The sequence below is a fragment of the Lichenostomus cassidix genome, chromosome 8 (assembly GCF_008360975.1).
Source record: "Lichenostomus cassidix isolate B80296 chromosome 8, HeHo_3.0, whole genome shotgun sequence".
Classification (NCBI taxonomy): domain Eukaryota; kingdom Metazoa; phylum Chordata; class Aves; order Passeriformes; family Meliphagidae; genus Lichenostomus; species Lichenostomus cassidix.
This window is the reverse complement of record NC_139489.1, coordinates 865,723-888,325: the sequence shown is the minus strand read 5'-3', so window position 1 is coordinate 888,325 and position 22,603 is coordinate 865,723. Positions and strand designations below refer to the sequence as shown.

At 44.7% G+C, this 22,603-nt stretch overlaps 1 protein-coding gene and 1 long non-coding RNA gene across 2 annotated transcripts in view; both read right to left on the bottom strand.

Moving 5' to 3' along the window:
- LOC146433583 (uncharacterized) overlaps positions 1-22,603 on the bottom strand; it is a 214,838-nt gene that overhangs the window by 28,543 nt on the left and 163,692 nt on the right. The gene's annotated exons all lie outside the window — the stretch shown is intronic.
- The window catches only part of LRRC7 (leucine rich repeat containing 7), a 79,307-nt gene that overhangs the window by 28,543 nt on the left and 28,161 nt on the right, over positions 1-22,603 (bottom strand). Inside the window, exons 2-7 of the mRNA XM_085067296.1 lie at positions 9,596-9,798; positions 5,985-6,102; positions 5,035-5,113; positions 4,145-4,234; positions 1,663-1,719; positions 618-639 (exon numbers count right to left, since the gene is read on the bottom strand). Coding sequence (XP_084923422.1) covers positions 618-639; positions 1,663-1,719; positions 4,145-4,234; positions 5,035-5,113; positions 5,985-6,102; positions 9,596-9,798 — 569 coding nt within the window. The remainder of the gene's footprint in view (positions 1-617; positions 640-1,662; positions 1,720-4,144; positions 4,235-5,034; positions 5,114-5,984; positions 6,103-9,595; positions 9,799-22,603) is intronic.

Genomic DNA, 22,603 nt, shown 5'->3' with positions numbered 1-22,603 from the left:
GTAAGAAAGGAAATATTTAAATACAAACTCAAGGATCACTGATTTTTCCAATGGATTGTGGAACATATTCTGATTTTCAGTGTTCTATCCATAAGGGATGATGGATATTCTGGATAATACTCCTGGATTTGATTATTCTGTTTGTTTCCCCAGGTGCAGATGGTTCTGTTGGAAACTCAGGGGTTTTGGCACCATTTTTGTTCTCCTCCCAGCTGGGTGAATGAAGCAATCTGGAGTTGAAGGTGTTTTGTGTCCTTTGCCACATTCCTGCACCTCCACCTTCCTTTTCCACCCCAACCCAGCCTGGAGTTATCAGCCTTTGTGCCAGAGCTGAAATCCCAATCCACAGGGAGGAAAATCCTCGGAATTTCCATCTCTCATAAGTGATGTTTCTCCCTGACATTGCCCTGAGCACCTTTTTTGCCCACACAGGAAAAAAGAATCCCAGGAATGCCCCAAATTCCCATTTTTTCCCCCCAGGAATGCCTCAAATTCCCATTTTTCCCCCCCAGGAATGCCCCAAATTCCCATTTTTTCCCCCCAGGAATGCCCCAAATTCCCATTTTTTCCGCCCCAGGAATGCCCCAAATTCCCATTTTACCCCATTTAATGCCAACCCTGTGCCCTTTCCCCAGCGCTCTGAGGGCAGAATTTGCACAACAAAACCTTTTCCTTCCACTCCAACTCCCAGCAAAGCTTCCCTGGGATTCTTCCCAAGGAACATCCTGGGAATTCCAGGAAAAATCCCACTCAGCCACCTCAGCAAACTGAGTCCCACTGAACCACATTGAACTGGAACCTTCCATCCAACCATGGGACAAACTGGACCAAAATTTCCTTATTAAACCCCTCTGATCCCAGAGAAAACTCCCCAAATATTCCACAAATCCCAGCCTTGCTGCCACTGGAGTCAGGAATAAACCTGCAACCTTTAGTGGGATTAGAATTAGGAAATATAGAAATATCCTGGCTGATAAAGTTATCCTGCTGTGGAACTGCAATTCCTCAGCCCCAGCAAATCCCACCCAGTTATTCCAATTGCAATTTTGGAATTTTGGAATTCCATCAATTCCAATTGGAATTGCACCCAAAGAGGAGACAATTCCCTCCCCTTAAACTGAGTTTTCAACACGATAAAAGTAACTCAGAGCACAAGAAATGGAAAATTTATACAGAAAGGTATTTTCAACTCTGTATATACTGCTGGCACAGTGAAGCCTAAAATCCATTGAATCCTGATATTTTCCCATCATTTTACTGAATTCTGTGGGGAGAACATTTTCCTGAGGGTTTCCAACACTTCAGGTGATTCCTTGGTGAGGAAAACACTGGAACATCCTCACTGCCCAGAGTTATCTCATCTGGTGCTTCCCAGTTTTGTTTATGGATAAATAAACATTAAAATATCCCATTTTTATCTTAAAATGTCGAATTTTGGCTCTTGAGTTACAGTCAGCTGATAAAACCATCTCCCATTATATCATGGAATCGTAAACATATTTTTTTTTGTTAAAAACCTTCAGTAAAATTTCTTTTATAAATGCAAACCAAATTTACTCATCACAGGAACATCACCACTGCATTGCTACCAATCCAAATATTTGTCACTTCTGGCAATTCCAGGTGAATCAATGGAAATATTCAAACATTCCCATCACTTACTTTGGTAGAGTTTTCAAGTGGTTTTCTCTTAACTCCAAAATTCGCAATTTGACGAGCCTGGAAGGAGGAGAGAAAAGAATCAGTGCATCCAAAGGATCACTCAGAATGGTTTGAAATTATTTATTTCCATTTTTAAAAAAGCCTGGTTTATGCACAATAATCCAATGTCCTTGTGGGGCTGAATCTGGCTTGAAATTCAGAAACAAATAATTTCATGTCATGTGTGCTTTTATCTGAACTCTTTGGAAAAACTCTGACGTTTATCCGGTTTTTACGGCAAATTTTAAATTAATTTTAAATTAATTTTACATTAATTTTCCTTGTGACTCCAGCAAGGCAAGCACAGGAAAAGTTGGAAAGTTTGGAAGAAACAAAAAACCAAAAAATCCCAAAAACCCAAAAAATCCCCAAAAAAGCCAACAATAAAACAAGAGGAAGGTTTGTCAGTGCAAGGTCCCAGATAGATCCCACAGGAGGGAAATCACAATAATAAAGGAATTGGAGTCTCTTTGTTCATATCAAATCAGTGTTTGCAAAAGGAAGTGATTTCTGCTCAAAGATTTGGGCTCCAAACGTAACGCAGAGATTGTAACCCAAACCCAGCAGGGCTGTGCAGGAGCAGGATGGGCAGCAGCAGCAGGCTGAGAGGGTTCTGTCCATCCATCCATCCATCCATCTGTCCATCATCCATCCATCCATCCATCATCCATCCATCCATCCATCCATCCATCATCTCTCCATCCAACCCTCAATCCATCATTCATCCATCTGTCTGTCCATCCATCCATCATCCATCATCCATCCATCCATCTGTCCATCATCCATTCCTCATCCATCCATCCATCCACCCCTCCACCCCTCATCCATCCATCCCTCCATCATCCCTTCATCCATCTTCCATCCATCCATTCCTTATCCATCCATCCATGATCCATCCATCCGTCCATCCTCCATCCATCCATCCATCCATTATCCATCCCTCATCCATCCATCACCCATCCACCCATCCATCCCTCCCTCCATCCATCATCCCTGCCTTCCCTCCATCCATCCATCCATAGATCAGTGGATCCGTGGATCCATCCATCCCTCCATCCATCCCTGATCCATCCATCCATCCATCCATCCATCCATCCATCATCCTTCCATCCATCCATCCATCCATCCATCCATCCATTCCTCCATCCGTGGATCAATGGGTCCATGGATCCATCCCTCCATCATCCATCCATCCATCCATCCATCCATCCATCCATCCATCCATCCATCATCCTTCCATCCATCATCCTTCCATCCATCATCCCTCCATCCATCATCCATCCAACCCGCCATCCCTGATCCATCCATCCATCCATCCATCCATCCATCCATCCATCCATCCATCCATTCCTCCATCTCCATCCCTCAATCCATCCATCCATCCCTCCATCCCTTTTCCCTTGATATTTGGACTCAGATCAGATCCGAAGGGCAGGAATTGGGGGTTATCCCAACATTCACAAACAGTGGCAACTTCTGCTCCTCCTCTGCACTTTTGTGTTTCTCCAAGGGCAGAGCTGGGGAGGGGATAGGATGGGACATGGTTTTTATCTCCTCAGCCTCACTGCCACTCCCACCAGCATTTTGTCACCTCAGGGTCACTTCTGGGGAGCTGAGCTGATGTTCCCAGGCAAGAACAAACCTCTCACCCAGGGCTGCATGGAGCAGCAGAGCTGGGCTGTGGTGAGGTCTGGAAAACACCAAAAATCTGCTCTGTGCATCTTTTGTCTCCTGAGCTCTCTGCCCAACCCAAGGGCAGGAATCAGACAATTCCCAGTGGAACAGAGGTGGAATAATTCCCCATTTCTGGACAATCCAAGGGCAGGAATCAGACAATTCCCAGTGGAACAGAGATGGAATAATTCCCCATTTCTGCCCAGGCTGTGCAGGGTAAGGACCCCATAGCTCCCACTGCCCCTCCTGTGGAAAATCAGGTTAATTTGGGTTCCACCACCTCTGCCTTGTCCTCAGCTAACATTTTTGGGCTCTGCTCCTGCAGCATTTATTTTTACCCTCGCTCCACATCCCTCCTGCTCTGCTCTCTCCCCAATCCTCTGTGCTGTGCTGCTTTCAGGGTTTTTGCTGATTCCACCCCCTCAGCCACTCCTCTGTGCCCCCCTGACTCCCAGCTTCTCATCTCCCTGCCCATTTCCCACCAGGCAGGACCTCGTTGTCCCTCTCTGCCCTTGTCACAGCTGAGTCACTCAGGGGATGGAGTCTGAGCCTCTCTGAGCTCTGCTCCTCCTCACCTTTCCCCAAACTGCAGCACCCAATTCCTGCTGACACAACACTCACTCTCCCAACCACTCACAAAAACGGGGCTGAAAAGCCAAAATCTCATTTTTTTGGGTTCGTTTTTCGAGAGAAGCCACCTTTAAACGTCCCTTGGAGCCTGAGCTGGGTTCATCGGAAAGAGGAATGTGCTGGGATGACTCATTCTTACCTTCCAAAGTTAGCTGGAAGAAACTCCAAAAAGGCATCATTTAGATAGAGCTGGGTCAAATTTAGAAGTTGTGTGAAGCCATCTGGCAGCCTAAAAAAACAGTGCAAACCTTAATGCTCCCACCGAGGTTGCCATGGAGATAATAACAATGTATATTTAGCAGCAGAAAGGTGACTTTCTCTCTCACCTTCTCTTTCTACCCAAATTCTCCTGAAGAACTCACTTCTTACAGGCATTTCTGCCCATTCCCAGCTTCCCTGCATTGCTACAAACACATGGAATGCAAAGGCCTGGAAAATTCTCCTCTCCTCTCCTCTCCTCTCCTCTCCTCTCCTCTCCTCTCCTCTCCTCTCCTCTCCTCTCCTCTCCTCTCCCTCTCCTCTCCTCTCCTCTCCTCTCCTCTCCTCTCCTCTCCTCTCCTCTCCTCTCCTCTCCTCTCCTCTCTTTTTTCCCCCTTTTCCTTCCCTCTCTCTCTCATAGTTTCTTTCTCTCCTTCTCCCTCTCCACCTCTCCTCTCTCCATCTTTCTCCTTCTCCCTTTCTCTCTATTTTTGAAAACTGAAACAGCAACATCTCCCCCTTTCTCCCCTTCACTCCACTTTGTAAATCCTGGATTTTCAACGGATTTTTATTTTGTTACTATTATTCCAAGATATTGGAAGGAATGAAGGCTGTCAGTCTCCACCTCTCCCCCTGTGTCTGTCAGCCCAGCCTGCCTGCCTTTACCTGAGCATTCAGATCTCACAGATAAATCCTCTCTGGGTTTAAAACAATCAGAAATAAATTCAGATTCACCCTGCAGCGGGACTGGACACAAAGCCCTGGACACTGAGCTGACTCTGAGCAGATTTGGTGCCTTTGGAATGAGCACAATGAGCTGCTGGTACTCACTTGGACACAGGATTCACGCTGGCTTCGATTATCGTCAAACACTTACAACACTTAATGTTCTCTGGGAAATCTTGGATTCCTAAAAAAAAAACCATGGGAAGAATATGAGATACACAAAAAATATTATATACAGAAAAGAAGGATATACACAAAAAGCTTGGTTTGTTCTCAAATGGTTCATTGGGATTTTCAGCTCAGACTTCAGCTGGAGCAGGAAGAAAACAGTTTGGAATTCTCATCTAAAAGGTGATGCTTAAGCCCTAAATAAATCCACACAAATACAGGATCAGAGCTCCTGTGCTAATGCTTGATTTATAGAACCTTCCAGAGTCAAACAGTGACATCATTGGCTGATTTCTGGGCTGATTTCTGGGCTGATTTCTGGGCTGATTTCTGGGCTGATTTCTGTGCCTCCATCCCTTCCCAAACTGCTGATTTCTGTCTCTTCTCCACAGACTCCTCGGAGTCTCCAGGCCTCCACTGACAGGGAATTTTCCAGCATTTCCAGGAGTTCCTGAGCCTCATTTTATAACACAGACCCTCAAGCTCAGACACACAAAGGGTTTTACACCCATCAATACGAAAATGCAGAATTGGCAATAAACATCAGCTACACAGTCCAGATAAATCCTGGGAATTATTTAAATCCTCTGCACAAGAGCCCAGCGAGCTCAAAACCCCTTTGGAAGTGGAATATTCCTAAAACATGGAAAACCTCACATTCCTATTCCCAACTGGCCACAACCCATCAGAACACAACATGAAAAGAAAAAAAAAACCACCCCAAAAAATCAATTTTTTCGGGCAAAACAAAGCTCAATTCCCACAAATCCCTCCCCAAAGCGCCGAGCGGGAAAACCCAACACAGAGCAGGAATCCCTCAATCCTGATGAGCTAAACCTCCATTCCAGCTCCTGATTCTTTGGGAAGTTTGGGATCTGGAGTCTCACCGTTCTTGCTGATGTCGAGCTCGCGGAGGTTGACCAGGCTGGCGATGGAGGTGGGCAGGCTGGAGAGGTCATTGTCGGGGATGCTCAGCTTGCGCAGCGCCTGGCAGTTGAACAGTTGCTGCCCAGGGGATTTGGGGGGAAAAAAGATCCATTTGGGATCATTAGTGACACACAATGACACCACCAAACCCCCTTTGCCACAGAGGAATTCAAACCCAAATGGGTTTTTTTGGGGAGGAATCGCCACGGGTGATAGGAATGAGCCAAAGGGTTCCTCAGGAGCAAGAAAGTTCCAACCCAAATGGGTTTTTTGGGAAGGAATTGCCACAGGTGACAGGAATGAGCCAAAGGGTTCCTCAGGAGCAGGAATGTTCAAAAAGAGTGAAAAAACTGCAAAATCATTGCAATCAGTGTCTTGTAATTCAGATATCATTGCATCACTTAAATTATTTTAGGTGATTTTATTTTATATATATATTTATGTTTTAGGTGATTATATTATGTTTTATCAATATAATTCTTGATATATTTCATATGCGTCATAAATATTTTATCAATATAATTATTGATATATTTCATATGCGTCATAAAAATTCCCAAATTTTTGTGCCTCGAGGTGAATGATTTGATTTCATAATTAAATTTCATGGCAGATTTTACAGCATTGCGACGGCATTCAGATTAAATTAATTCTCCTCGAGATCCAAAAATGCTTTGGCATTGCCCAAAGGATGCTTCCTTTGAATCCCTGCCCAAAATTCAGGACTCAATTCTCATTTTTCACTCCAACTCCAATTTTATCAGAGCAGATTCCCAATTTTCACCAGGAAATTCTGGGAGTTCTGGAGCACAACTGCCCCTGAGCAATTCCTTTGGCTCAGAAATCAGAGTTCTGACCCCACCTGGAAGTGCTGAAGGAAGAATCCCAATCCAAAATCTTCCCTCTGCAGTGATTTTATCAAATGCTGTTTTATCAGAAGGAATGTGAACTATGGAATGTGGGATTGTGGCCCCAAAATTCCTTTTTTTTTTTTTTTTTCACCCACTGGGTGTTCACCAGGTGTTTTCCCAGCTCCCTAGAGCTCCCTGGCCACCAGGATTTTGTGGGAATCATCAGGATTTTTGTGGGAATCATCACTCCCTGAGTCCATAAAGAACTTTAATTCCTCTCAGGCTGAACCCCTTTGGTGCCACCAGAGCTCTGAGTTACAAAACCAGAGTTTCATTCTGCAGCTCTGCAGAGAATTCCATCCCACCCCTGTTTCTCTGGATGCTCATTCCAGTGACTCTGCTCTCATCCAGATCAATTTTCTCTTTATTAGTCACCAATTCCTTTGACTCATCCGAATAAAAGACCTTTTTGCAGCAGGAGAATGAAGGCAAAGGCGAAGGGAATAAAAAGACTTGGCTGGATTTAGCCAAAAGAGAGTAAGAAATATAAAGTAATCTTGTAAGTCCTCAAAAACCAGAGAAATACAAGAAATGAAGAACTAAAAATCAATTTCTAGTGAGGCAGCAGGAAAAAAAGTCATCGTTGTGATACAAGAAATGAAAAGAAAAATTGAAAATAAAACCAGCAAAGACAGTTAAAATGAAAATACAACCAACAAAGTGAGTTAAAGGCATCAGCTCAAAATAAAATAATTTACTGGATTCTAGAGAGTCACAGAGCAGTGAAAGTAAAGTAGAACTGGACTTAACTGAGTTGTTTCCTCATTAATTAATAAAACACGATCAAGAGTTTTGATTTAAAAAATTTCGTAACATCAGGGGAACAGAATATTTGGCAAAGAACAGAAAATGAAAAATGAAAAAAACAGAAAATTCTTTCCTCTGGAAGAAATTCTTCGAAATCACATTTCCAGAGAGAGGAAAGAATAGCAGAATTTAATATATAAGACAAAAGTTCATGTTAAGTAACACAGTGCCAGTTTCAGGGGAAAAAAAAAGGCTTTTTCTCTCCTGGAATATTAATTCAGGAATGAAAAAAAAAAGCTCTGAGCTCTGCAGCAAAAACACCTCAAGCAGAAAATTTGATAAAGGAATTATTTCGACTGTTGAATTCCTGGTAACAATTAATAAAGGCTTGAGACAAAAACTGATGACTGCTATTAACACTGTCATTAATCTTCCCTTTCACGTGGCCAGGGGTGTGTTAAACTCTATTTACTCTAAATTAAAATTATCACCTTCATCCCAATTCCTGCTTTTTGGACTTTTCCTTTTGCTCCTCGTTTTTTCCATCCAGAAAAAACGTTTTTTTCCATCCAGAGTTTGGCATCTTGCCCTGATATATTTGTTTTCCATCCAGCCCAAGTCAGGGACTCACTTTGATAATCCCAAGGGACTCAACCCAAATATCCCAAAAATCCCTCCCTAAATGAGATACTTCCAATATTCCTCAGTAGCAAAAGGGAAAGAAGAAAATATTTTATAGTAATTATCATTATTTTATTAATAATAATAATAATAATATTAATATGAATAATATGAATATTGTTATAAAATGGGTTCTCAGGGCTTCCTGAGCAGGTTTTCGCTGGGATCCATTTGGGATTTCTGGGGACAGAACCCAGCTGGGTCTGTGCTGTGTCTCCAGGAGAGCTCAGGCAGCTCTCCACAGCATTTTTCCCTGGAAATGAAGGGCTTTGAGCTGCTCTGCCCCACCATCTGTGCAGAATTCCTCCACCTCTCCAGCAATAAACCATCACATCCCAGCAAAGCAACTCTGTGGCACAAAAAAGTACATTTTGTACCTTTGCAAACAGAATTTGCGGGAAATCTCCGTGCAGCAAAAGTGGGGAATGTGCTGGGAGGTGATGGAGGATGGAGCAATGGTTAATTAAAGATTCGTGAGCATCTCTCATTTTGTGGAGAACAATCCAATTAAGGCCAGGATCACATCCCTTCATGCCTCATTATGGAGCCAGCACCTGCCTGTCATTGGTTTTTCCACCTTTCCCTCTTTTGTTTCCAGAACATTTTAGTTCCACTCACTTTTAATTCCTGGTGGAAAACATTGAGAACGGATTGAAAGATTCCAGGAGAGAAGTTTCACACTGGAAGGATAACTTGGATGATCTCAGGGCAGCTAGAAAACTCCTGCTTGGACATTATCCCAGAGGGATAAAGGGTTGATCCTGACACAGGGGACTGCACTGGCATTCACAAAATTATCCCACAGGGATAAAGGAGAGTTTTCTTTGAAAAGCAAGGCCAGAGGTGATCCAAATGCAGTGACTCCTGATCAAGGTATTGAATACCACAGGAATTCCTGGTGCCAGACCCCTTTCTTTTGGAAAATTGCTTTTCCCAGTGTCAGGCTCCAGCAGCTGCCCCAATCCTGGGCTGGGAAGAAGGAGCAGGAATTCCAACTCCTTCCCATCCAGCACCAAGAAATATCCCTGAAATGCCAATCTCCACCTCTCCAGGCAGGAGCAATCCTCAAAAACCAGCAAAATTTGCTGTTTTGCAGGATGCACTAATGATGGATTGAATTTTCCTTCCCAACCAAGCTTTCCATGGATCCCATCACCATGATTTGGGATCCCATGGAGTTGCTGAATAATCATTCCATGGCAACCCTGACATTCCACGAGTTCATGGATTACCTTGGGAAGCTCCTCAATCTGGTTGGCATCGAGGTAAAGCTCCTCTAAGGTCCTCTCGAAGTTGAAAACCTCCTTTGGCACCTGCTGCAGGCCACAGTGGGAATAATCCAGCACGGAGACGATCTCCTCCTCGCCGCGGAAACACCGGCACGGCACCAGGCGGCCGATCAGCTTCCTTTTGCTGGTCATCTCCAAGCAGCATACTGGGGGAAAGGGAGGAAAAACGGGATGGTGAGACAGGCAGCGGGTGGGGGAATGTTTTTGGGAATTATTCTCTGGTTTGCAGCCCCTTAAAAATGGTTTTCCCGCGGGTTATCCGCAGTCTGCGCTGTGCAGTTCTTACGGCGCCTTCTGAGGATGGGAAATGGGATTTGCCAGCGGAATGACAAAACCTCCACCCAGCAGATGTTCCCCACTCTGGGGCAGAAGGGAGCAAGCCAAGCCCAACCCTTTTAATGGGAAAATAAACCACGGGAAGCCACAAAATCCAAACCTATGCATGGAAACACAGAGCCAAGGCCAATCCCTGGCCTAGCAGGATGCAAATCCTGGCAGGGACACAGGTGGAGTCATCTGGGTCTGATCCCATGGAAATTGTTATCCCTGGATCCTCACACCAGCAGAGCCCCCAGTTTGATCCCATGGGATTTGTTATCCCTGGATCCTCCACACCAGCAGAGCTCCCACAGTCTGATCCCATGGGAATTGTGTGTTATTCCCTGGATCCCCACAGCAGCAGAGATCCCACAGTCGGATCCCATGGGAATTGGGCATTATCCCTGGATCCCCACAGCAGCAGAGATCCCACAGTCTGATCCCATGGGAATTGGGCATTATCCCTGGATTCCGGGGATCACACCACCAGAGATCCCCCAGCAGCTCCCCACAGCCTCCTGATCAGCTGAGTAAAGCAGGAATGGGATCATTGTCTCCACAGAAATCCCAAACCATTCCTGCTCCTCCTGTGCCACCTCGCTCTGCTGGAAACTCTGAGAAGAGATCTAGCAAAATCCATTCCTTTTTCTGCACTAACAGTCACATCCAGGCAGTTTTCCCAAAATTCTCCCACTCCTGATGCTGCAGACCCTCATTTGTTGTATCCCCCCTAACTCAGTGAGTAACTTTACACAGTGTTTACTCCTCGTCCCTGGAACAAAACCACTTCAACACTCCAGAAGCAGATTCTGAACGTGTCAAGCAGTCCCTAAATCCACCCTGGACATCTTCAGGAGTTGTTGAAACATTTTGGAGAAATGAGGCTGTGCTGAGATGCATTCACCACAAAGGCAAGGAGGGCTCAACCTTCAACTCTCATTTTCCAAACCACCTGCAAGGGCTGGAGTTATATTTAGGGACAAAAAGGAGAACTAAATTAGTCCAAATGAAGGAAAATAAGGTTTTTGCAGAAAGCACCAGCATGGAATAGAATGACCTGGGCTACAACTGAAAGGAGCAGAACTTCATGCCCTGTGGGTTTGTGGTAATTAAACCTTTTATTAATTTCAGCATTATCAATTCCTACCCTGGATTAATTCCAGCTTTGGTAATTACACTTTCCTTCCTCATATTTTGCTCTCTCCTGTTGTTCAGAGATCCTTTCCCTGGTCCAGGAGCCACCCCTGCCTGAGCTGTCCCTGGAGACAGCAGCTGGATCCATTCCTGAATCCCTGAGGGATTCCTCATCCTGGAAATACCACAGCTTGGCGATTTTCTCAGTTTATTAACCCTTGGAAGAACTAAAATTCCCCTCAACAGAGTCCTGGAGGTCATTTGGATCACATCACACATTGCACAAGAGGATCAGACACTCCAAAAGAGCTCAGAAATCAGATTATTTCTCAAATAAAGATAGATAAATTATGAAAGCAGCAAATGCAATATAACATAGTATAATGTAATATAACACAATATAACGTAATGTAATGTAATGTAATGTAATATATAATGTAATATAAATATTTTTTGCATATATATGCTATAAATATAGTGTATATATATGCAATAAATATAGCAAATATAAATAATATAAAGCATTATATGTATTATATAATATATTGTTACTTATTTTATATATCTTATATTATATATTACAGTATATAACACAATATTATATAATAGATCATATTATATCACATTATACTTTATATAATATTTTATATTATATTAAAATTATATTAATATAATAAATGCTATAAGTATATTAAGTATAAGTATGATGCTGTAAGTATGATAAATGCAATATCCATATAATATATATAAATATAATATATGCTACTTTTCAGCTTCAGCAAGCAGCTCATTATCAGTACCTGCAGCTGATTGTCTGAGAAAGAAAATCCTCCACCTGAGGAGAACGGGAGCTTTATGGAAATCAATTCCCATAAAATAGAATCTCTCCTCAATTAATGAATCTTTTGTGCAGGAAAACACTAATTCCCGTTAATCAGGAATCACAAGGGAAGACATTTACCTGCTGGAGAGTCAGGGAAAGCTGCTCCCTGTTCACCCAACTGCCTGGGAGATGGGATGGAACAGCTCAGCCAATTCCAGCATTCCAAGTGCTTTGGAACAACAGGAGAGCAGCAATTTTGGGACAGAGCAAGAAACAGAACAATTTGTGTTTCCATCTCCAGAGCTTTATCCTCTGCCAAGGCCCTGCAGATGGGGAGATGTGTGCAGAGGGCAGGGATGGATGGGAGATTTGGGAGGAATTCCTGGTTGGGAGGGTGGGGAGAGGCTGGGATGGAATTCCCAGAGAAGCTGTGGCTGCCCCTGGATCCCTGGCAGTGTCCAAGCTTAAGGCTGGAATTCAGACAGAAAACAAACCCCAAATTCCCTTTAGCCCAAAGCCTTTTCCTCGGTGGCATTCTCCTGGCATTGGCCAGACATCACTTTTATTTCCTTCCTTCCCTTTAATTAATCCTGCTTGATTTCCACACTGCCCCCTTTCACTCTGGGTCACTGCAGTAATTAGGGAACTTCAAAGCTCTCCGAGGCATCTTCATTTCCAGCACCACATCTCAATTAGAAGCACAGCCCCGTTAGAAATTCAGAGCCTGAAAGAAACGGAGGAAGATCCTCCCTGCATTTCGAGCCACGTGGAGTTTTTCTCCAGCTTCGCCACCTCCTCACCCAGTTTTGGTTTTCAGATTTGCTGCTCACCTTTCCCTGAGCTGCAGCTTTGTGGGCTCTGCACGAAACGGGGAGTTTTTAGCACTTTGTTTCTTTGCTCCGTGAGCTGTGCAACTCCCACCACCTCTCCTTTGTGTTCTTTATCCCAAACTTTTGTCTCCAGCCGCAATCCCATCCCTGTGACGTGGGGATTGTGCTTATGTAAGCTCTGACATCACTCCTCGCTGCTCTTTTGCATTTCCTCCCCATTTTCCGGTCCAGAAAAGGCTTTCTGGTGAGGTGCAACCTGCTTGTTCTCTGTCTGAAAGGCAGCATTGCTCTCCCTCAAAGATTTGCTCGATTTCTCCAGGAGATATTGGGGTGAAAAGGAGAATTTCAAGCCTGGATTTTGCCCAGGTGAGACTCCACCTGCAGGGCTGGGGCTCAGGAAGGAGCTGGAGCTGCTGGAGAGTCCAGAGGAGACTCCAGGATGAGCAGAGGGATGGAGGGACAGGGGTGGCTTCCCACTGCCAGATGGGATATTGGGGAAAAAAATCCTTCCCTGGGAGGGTTTAAGGCCCTGGAATAGAATTCCCAGAGAAGCTGTGGCTGCCCCTGGATCCCAAGGCCAGGCTGGAGCATCCTGGGATGGTGGAAGATCTCCCTGCCATGGAACAGCGGGATGGGATGAGCTTTGATGTCCCAAAAAAGCACTAGAAGGGATCTGTCAGAGGTTGGACTCAATGACCTTTGAAGGCTTTTCCAGCCTCAGGAATTCCAGGATTCTCCACTGGAAGTCACTCCATGCTATTGAAGTTACACTTTTCCCCTGTTTAGAAGGGAGAAGCACTTTGTCCCAAATTTCCCCCAGAGCCAGGTGAGGGAGGTGGGAATGTCACTGTTCTGTTCCAACTGGAAATGCAAAATTAGGGATTTATTCAGGTTGTAGAAGCCATTGGTAATAGACTTCATTAATCCTCCTGAAAAGATTAAGAAACTGTCTCTGAAGTCACACTAACAGAATTATTAGGGAGCTTCCAAAGGGGAATTGGGCTTATCAAAGAGAGGGCTGTGAAATATTATCTGAATTGTTTTCCTGCACAGGAATTCCAAGATAAGCAGGATATCTCCCCCAGAAATGCCATTTAATGCAGATAATTGAATTCTCTTCATTACGTTCCCATCACAATGGTCTGCTTTCAGGTTCACCCTCAGATTTGGCTAATCCTGAAATAAAATAACCAAGCATGAAGAATCAGATTTCAGCCTTTGTCTCCTGGGAATATTAATGAGGGAAAGTTTCCCTGGTTTTTCTGCAAGTCCTGGGAGGTCCCTTGAGCACCTTGAGATTTAGGAAAGGTGCAGAAAAGGGGAAAGGAAAATCAAAGAAATATTTCTACCAAGTGTCAGTTTTGAATGTCCAGACCTTCCACCTTTGGGATATAAACCCAAATTTTTCTCTTTTCTGCTAAGACACTCTTTGATTCCAAAGGTTCCTGTTGGCCTTGCCTTGAAATTCCCAAAGGAGCTTTTCTGAGTAGATGTTTTTTGGATAATCCTAGATTGATGATGATTATTCCAATTCCAGAAACATTTCAGTGACAGCAAAACCAGTTGTTTGGGATGGTTTGATTATTAAAAATCCTTGTCCTCTTCTCCCTACAGACAATTTTTGCATAACCTCAAGGAAAACCCTGAATTCCTTCTAGAGGAGTGACAGAATCTCAGTAATTTGTTGCACATTAGTGGCACACGTTGAAAATTAATCATTATGCTCCTAATTGCTAGAAATTACAATCACTTTGACAACTCACCCTGCAGACATTTCAGCAGGAGAGAATCCCAATAAACAAGAGGCATTTCCCTGGGAAGTGTGCTGTCTGGAAATCAGGGAATTTACATTTCTGCTCGCATCTTTGATGTGTTGCAGCTTTTAGTTGAAGTAATGCTTTGGTTTAAGGGATTATGTGGTATGAAATTCGGGATGAAATGGGCTTTATCTGCTGCTTTGTGGAGCAATGGCTGGAAGTGCTCTCTGAAGGAACAGCAGAGAAAACATCATTTACCTGCTAAAGGCACCAAGAAAACAAATTGGGATTTAAATAGGAACAACTAAGCTTGCATTAAGTCTGGGGTTTTTTCCCTCACAGGATATTCCAGAATCCACAATTACTTTCCAGTGGTTTCCATCACCATCCAGCTGCATTATTCCTGACATATTAATCAGCTTAGCAGGATTAGTGAGGGAAAAGTGAGGGAATTGTGCTGAGCTGGCAGGTGGAGGTGCCAGGGAGGAGAGTGGGAAACTCAAACTGCAGCCAGGGAGGGAAGTTTTAATTCAAAGTGACAACTGTGCCTCTCTCCCAGTGAGAGCTGCTCCTCTGGCACAGATGTGGAATCACAGAGTCATGGAGTTGTTCAGGTTGGAAGAGTTGTTTAGGATCAGCAAGCTCAGCTGTCACCCAGCAGCACTGCTTGTGTCCCCAAGTGCCACAGCCCCACATTCCTCCAGCACCTCCAGGGATGTGACCTCAGCAGCTCCCTGGGCAGCTCCTGCCAATCCTGAGCACCCTTTCCATGGAGAAATTCCTGCTGATATCCACCCTGAGCCTGCCCTGGCCCAGCCTGAGGCTGTTCCCTCTCCTCCTGTCCCTGTTCCCTGGAGCACAGCCTGACCCCCTGGCTGTCTGTGGCTAGCACAGACTTATCCCATGAGAATTCTTTTCTCTCTTCTTCCTGTGTTTTATAAACAAAGATAAAGTTTGGATGTTATTAAAAACAGTGTCTCGAGATTTGGACAGTTCAGGCCTGGCCAGTCGGGCCTAGGGGGAGGTTTCTGACTGACCAATCTGGGTGACCTTTGAAAAGTCTATGTAAGTTGGAATTAAATAATAAAATCTCTCTTTTATGCCACACAGAGAACCAGGTCTTCTTTCTCTGCTAGTGGCTCAACAGCAACAGCTGTCCCCTCCTGGCAGCAGCTGTGCAGAGCCACAAGGTCCCCCTGACCCCCTTTGCTCCAGGCTGAGCTCCTTTCCAGCTCCCTCAGGGATTCTCCAGCCCTTCCCAGCTCCATTCCCTTCCCTGGACACTCTGCAGCCCCTCAGGGTCTCTCCTGTCCTGAGGGATGAAGGACATTTCCCTCCCCATTTCCCTCCCTCCCTGCTGTCTCTCTCCCAAGGCAATGGCACATCCATGCTGCAGCAGAGAGCACTGGAGCTCCAAGCAGGAGACTCAAAGTTCCCTTTCCATGCCATGACATCCACATTTCCCAAACCTCTGGAATACACACAACAAACTGCCTGGAAAATGTGTCTCTCCCTCACCGTGGGAAATGTTCCCAGCCAATTACAGAACCTTTTCCTTTCTGGAAAAAAACAGGGATTTTTAAACCATTAAACTTCACCATTCTGATCCCATTCCAGGTTTTCTGCCAACTCCCACCATTCCCACTGTGCCTTGGGAGAATTTCCATCCCACGAGGTCACCATTCCTATGGATATTCCTACTATTTCCCAGCCTTTATTTACCTTCTGTAACATTTGCTGCTCTTCCCGTTGCTCCCCAGCAGTAAATTCTCACCTGGGCCATCCTCTCCTTCCTCCCCCATCCTAAATCTCTGTGATTCATCCCTCCACTCATCCCTCCACTCATCCCCTCCCCATTCCCAGCACAATTCCAGGCTCCTCCCCTGCCTCACACCCTCCTCCCTGAGCTCCCCAAACCCTCCACACCTGGGTTGAAAATTCTGCACCACCACAATTATTTCAAATAATCATTCTGCCTTTCTCTACTGTGGAGTTATCTTTTCTTTATCGTGGAATTATCCTTTCTTTGCCATGGAATTACCCTCTCCTCCTGGAATTCCTGCATAAACATCCCACTGACTTTAGTTCTTAAGTGATTTAGTTCTTCCCATTGCTCACCCCCAACTAAAAACCTTTCCCTGCTCACTCCACTCTTTCTATTTTGACAAAAATCATCACACCTTTGGCTGTCCATCAGTTCCTCTTTGTCCTGTTATCCCATCCCTTCCCTGGCTGTGGAAAGTGCTGGAAGATGTTTCCATGGCTGCTCATAAATGGGATTGTGGGAATGCCAAAGCCTCTGGCTGCACAGGGAATTTCAGCTCCAGGGAAATCTCAAAGGCAGAATTCCCACAGCAGCCATGAAAATTGGTGACTTGAATGTGAGAAAATGATTTTACATTAAACCAGACATTAATCTCCATGGACTCATCATCAGCCAGGAATTCCTGAGCCTGTCTCCTCTGAATTTCCAGGGATAGCATGGAATCCTGGAATGGCAGGGACCTTAAATCCATCCAGTGCCACCTCTGCCCTGGCAGGGACACCTCCCACTGTCCCAGACTGCTCCAAGCCCTGTCCAGCCTGGATTTGGGCACTGCCAGGGATGCAGGGGCAGCCACAGGTTGCCCAGAGAATGTTCCCTCATAAAATGCAGCACTGGAAGTGCTTACTTAAAATTGGATTTCACTTCCTTAAGGAAATCTGTGGGCAGCACATCCTCACTGCCTTCCCCTATCCCGGTTTTTAACAACAGCAACTCCAATGCCTCCTGCTCTTGAATGGTTTAAACAAGTTTTGCCAGGATCAGTTGTCCCATCAAAGGAGAGGAATTCAGAATTCAAATCACAGAACTCAGAATTCAGATCTCAGAACTCAGAGCTAAGAACTCAGATCTCAGAATTCAGAAATCAGAAATCAGAAATCAGAAATCAGATCTCAGAACTCAGAATCCAGAACTCAGAATTCAGAATTCAGAACTCAGATCTCAGAACTCAAAACTCAGAATTCAGAATTCAGCACAGCCTCTCTGGCTGAAGTGAAATCCTCTCCTCCCTCTGAGGCATCCCTGGCTCTGGAAAAAGAAGCTCCAAAGCCACCCCACAGTGCCATCAGAGTCACCCCAGAGCAGCTGCCCTTGTACAAGGAGATGGGAGATTTAAGGACAGCTCCTCCCTTCTCCAGGAAATGATTGTGCCAGAAAGCCTTGGCTTTATAATCTGAGCAAACAAAACCCCACCAGAGCTCCCTGTGCCTCAAACGTCCTCAAGAACAACAAAGCAGAGCTGGATTTGGATGATCCTCATGGGTTCCTCCCGACTCAGGAGATTTATTCCATGGATTTACTGTGGGACATGAACCCAGCTCCCAGTCTGAACAATAAAACAAAAACAAAGGGATAAACACTGAGCAGTTGGTGGCTGTGAACTCCTCATCCGAGCCAGCTCCCAGCTCAGTTCTGTCCCTCTCCCAGTGCTGCTCACAGAGGTCACTCCAACATTTCAGCTGCTGGAACACCCCAGAGCCAGGGGGTTGAGGAGCAGAGATAACAGCATGAAAATAAGGATTTCTGTTGGATGGCTGGAGAATCCCAGGATCAATGAGGCTGGAAAAACCCTCCAGGATCATGGAGTCCAACCTGAGTTCCACATCCTCTGTCACCTCCATCCCATCCCCTTCCATTCCCAATCCTGGCCACCCTCTCCAGGAGGAAATCCATCAGCAGAGGGCTCTAGAACTACATCCTCCCTCCCAAGGATCCTGCTCCATGATTAATCTGTCCCAGTTTTTTTTTAGGCAATTAACATGCTGTTCTTCTGGTACAAATGTTCTGTAAGGGAAAAAAAAAAAAAAAACTCTCACAGCTGAGCTGTCAAACACTGAAATTCAGTGCTTTGGAATGTCAGGTTTTTAACAAAGTCCCCGAGTTTGGAAAGTATAATCAGAACTTTAATGCCCAATTATGCAATCTTAGCAATGAGTTTCCCGAGAGGATTTTTATCCCTCGTGTTGCAAACTGAAATTGCATGGAATTGTTCTACTCCAGGAGCATCAGGGTTGGATTCCTGATGGGAGGGGAGAGCAGAGCTTTGGGAATTTCTGCTGTGGATAGAACAGCTCTGGAAGGCTTTGGGTTTTTTTTGTTTTTTTTTTTTAATTTTTTAATTTTTTTGTTTTGTTTTGTGTTGGTTTGGTTTTTTGGTTTTTTTTTGTTTATTTTTATTTTATTTTTTTTTTTTTTTACTATTTCCCTTGTTTATCTCCAGCATTCCCACAAAACACAAGGATTTCCCTCCTCTCAGCTGCTTTAAGCTGAGTCTCCTCCCCAGAGCCGTCACAACAAATGCTGGATGTCCAGAGCCACAGCCTGCAGCCAGATTAAAAAAAAAGGACAAAACCCTGGGATGAATTTCCCATCCACCCATCTGCTGGATTCAGCCTTTGCTGGGAGCCTTTGGGCTTTTTTTTTTTTTTTGGCAGCAACTTATAAATAACCCCCAAATTTCCATTTCCAACCTGCTCTGGTGACTCCAGAAGAGCCTAAAGGCATGGAGTTGTAATCCAGAGGAAAAGGAAACAGGGAATTTCCATCCTGGGCTGAATTAGGATTTTATGGACATATTTTTCCTAGAAGAGATCAAATACTGAATTGTTTGGACAACTACAGAGCAAAGCAAAGCCACCAATCATTCAAATACAGCTGGAAGGTTCTGCCCAGACCTGCCTGGAATTACAGCCATAATATCCCCAGAATACTTGGAAAGTTGTTACAATATCCCCAAATCCCAACTGAAAAAACTCAAGTGAATTCTGACAGGAGTTGCCAACGTTATAATTCCAGAGTAAAACATCCCAGCAGGTGCATTTTATGAAGGTTTCACTTGTTTTTTTTCAGCTCCACCAATCTAATATTTCCTACATCTTTTCCCAGAATTAAAAACTGATAATAATGAAAAAAAAAAGTAGATAAATGTCCTCACAGGAGCACAAGGTCCCCAGTTCCTCCTCCAGGACTCCTCGGCATTTGACAATTTTCTCTGGCTATTGCCCAACCACTTTATTTATTCTTAGATCATAGTCTTGATTTTTATTATCCTATTTTATGCCCATTTCAGTTGAAATGTTTGTAACAGATTGATAACCTAGCAGCTGTGAGACACTCTGTCACTTCTCAGTCCATGTGGATTCTCAAGGGATCAGCAGGGATGAGATGTCACCTCCAAAATCCAACCCAACCCAAACCCAAATACACTGAACTGTGTGCATTAAAGCCCTCAGACTTTATTGTGAACAAACTACAAACCGACTACAAACCAACCCTGAATTTACTGATTTACTACAGACAGGCAGCTCTTACAACTGGGAGCTGATTCTGTTAATATTTAATTAAACACATCCCTCCTCTGAGTTCTCGAAAGGCAAAATAAAAATCCAATCCCTCCACAGCCTAAAAAAGACAAACCCCACCTTATCAGGACTTAATTTAAAAGAAAGGAAAGGAATTTCCTAAAAATGAAATTATTAGGAAAATAATTTCATATTTTCAATAATTTCAAATATTAGGAATAATTTCAAATATTAGGAAAATTATTAGGAAAAAATATAGACATCCATTGAGTGGGAAATCAGGATCCATGAGAGGAGTTTGGCTGCTCCATCCTGGAAATGTCCAAGGCCAGGCTGGACAGGGTTTGGACTAACCTGGGATAGGAGTTTTCCTTGCCATGGAATGGGATTGGATTTAAGTTCTCTCCAAGCCAAACCAGTCTGGGATTCTGGGATTGAGCTGTAACTTCTGCAGAGGTTTCAATTCCCACCTCCCTGTGACAATTTCCCAGTGCTGTCATGCAAGGGAGGCACTTGCAGAAAACTCTTCTGCAGGATTCACTGCAAAATGCAGGAAAAAGTATCCAGAAGCTCTTCTCAGTTTCCCAGCCTCGGCTTTGGGGTGAGATTCACTGATTTGAAGGCAGAAAACTGCAAAAGAAAATTAAAAAAGAGCCTCACTGTGCTCGGTGGCAGCTGCCTCTGGAAAAAAATAAATGCAGGGATCAGAAAATGGGGACAGAAATCAGCAAAAGAGGGAGGATAAGATCAGAGCTCTGGCCATTGTTTGAGTGGAGGGAAAATAAAGAGAATTTGGGGTGGGACATGAAAGAACCCAAAAAGGAATGAAAAATCAGCGGCAGTCAGGATGATCATAGAGGAGATTTGGGAACACAGAGAGGTGGGAGAGGGCTGGGAAAAAATCTGGACAAAAGGTTTGGAGGGAGAATTCAGTCAATGCAGAGAGAACATTGGGAAGTTGTTGCTGTTGAGCCGCTAGCAGAGTAAGAAGGCCCAGGTTCAAAGTGTGGCATCAAGAAGAAGATTTTATTCTTTAATTCCATCTTATATAGACTTTTCAGAGGTCACCCACATTGGTCAGTTCAAAGCTTCTCCCTAGGCCTGACTGGCCAGGCCTGAACTGTCCACATCCCGAGAAACTGTTTTTAATAACATCCAAACTTTGTCTTTGTTTATAAAACACAGGAAGAAGAGAAAGAAAAATTCTCACGAGAAAGGTCTGTGCTAGCCACAGGAAGTGGCAGAGGAATTCAGGGACATCTCCATCAGCCCTGGCCACAGCAGTGACCCCCAGAGCTGTCCACCTCCCCCCAGAGGTGATCCCAGGGATCCATCTGGAGCAGGAGAGCTCCCAGCGCCACGAACGACATCAGGAGCTGCACATGAACATCTGACTCTCAGCCTCAACCGGGAAAAACATTTGGAGCAGCTTGGAGTGGATCCCATTCCTCCCTCCCACCCAGGAAAGCAGATGGTGTCAGGAAGATGAACAACATCCTGCCGCGGCTGTTCCGAGGGAATGAAAACAGGGAGAGCCGGAGCAGGCCATGGGAAGGGATTTTCTGGGAATTCTGAGGCCTCCTGACCACATCACCTCACCTCTCAGCAGAGCTCTGCTAATTCCAGCTCCAGGGCTCCTGCTGCTCCTCCTGGAATGTTCCTGTAGGGTTCACTCCTTTGGAGTTCCATGCTGTTAATAACTGGCCTGGATTCACCCAGAGGATATTTATTCCTCCTTCTCCTCTGCCAATGGGATCGTTTATAGGGATGGACAGGGTGGGATGGAGACAAGGCTGGTGAAATGGGAATTCAGGGGGAGCATTAGAAACTGTCCCAAAGTCCCCAAAATCAGGGGCACCCTGGTTCCCCTTGTAGGATCCCTGTAGGATATTCCTTCCCTGGCTCTGTAAGGGATGAGCAAAGCAAATGTCCTAAAATCCTGTTATCCCCATGAAAATTTTGGGGTTTAACCCTGAGGAAGAGGGAAGTACAGCAATGAAAATCCTTGTAGGATCTTCCTTCCCTGGCTGTGTAAGGGATGAACAAAGTGAATGTTCTAAAATCCTGTTATTTCCATGAAAATTTTGGGGGTTCAATGTTGAGGAAAAGTGAAATAGAGCAATAAAGTGAGGCAGGAAATGGTTTCTCTGCCAGCAAAGCCACCCCACACGAGGAGGTGCAGAGAGACCTCAACCCTCTCCAGCAGGGCACAGGGAAAAGCCAAGGGAACAGGCACAGGGAGCAGCACAGGGAATTCTGACTGACAATCAGGAAAAAAATAAAAAATCTCTGTTTTACAGTGACTGATCCCAGAGCCTGAGGAAGCTGAGATGCTCTGCAGGATGAGCATCAAAGGCTGGGCTTGAAGCAGAGCTGGAGCAGAGCCTTTGCTGCTCCTCACCTCCCCAAGGATCTGGGTCATCCCCAGCTTTCCTTCCCCAAGTTCAGTCCACTGGAAATAGATTTAAGGCACAGAAAAAATTCCTGTTGAGCTCTCCTTTCCACCCTTTCATCGCGGCAAGTTTCCTCGGAGTAAAAACATTCCCCTTCCTCCAAAAGGTGCAAAAAATATCTCCATTCTTCTGCTCAGCAGAAATGGAGCAGAAAGACAGCGGCAACCATAGTTACAGAGTCTTTTGGAATGTGAAATCGATAAAAATAGATAAAAACTGTATTTTAACCAGCTTGTTCCCTGCTCAGGAATCTGACAGCTTCCACCCTTGGATGTTTGCTTGGTTTAAAC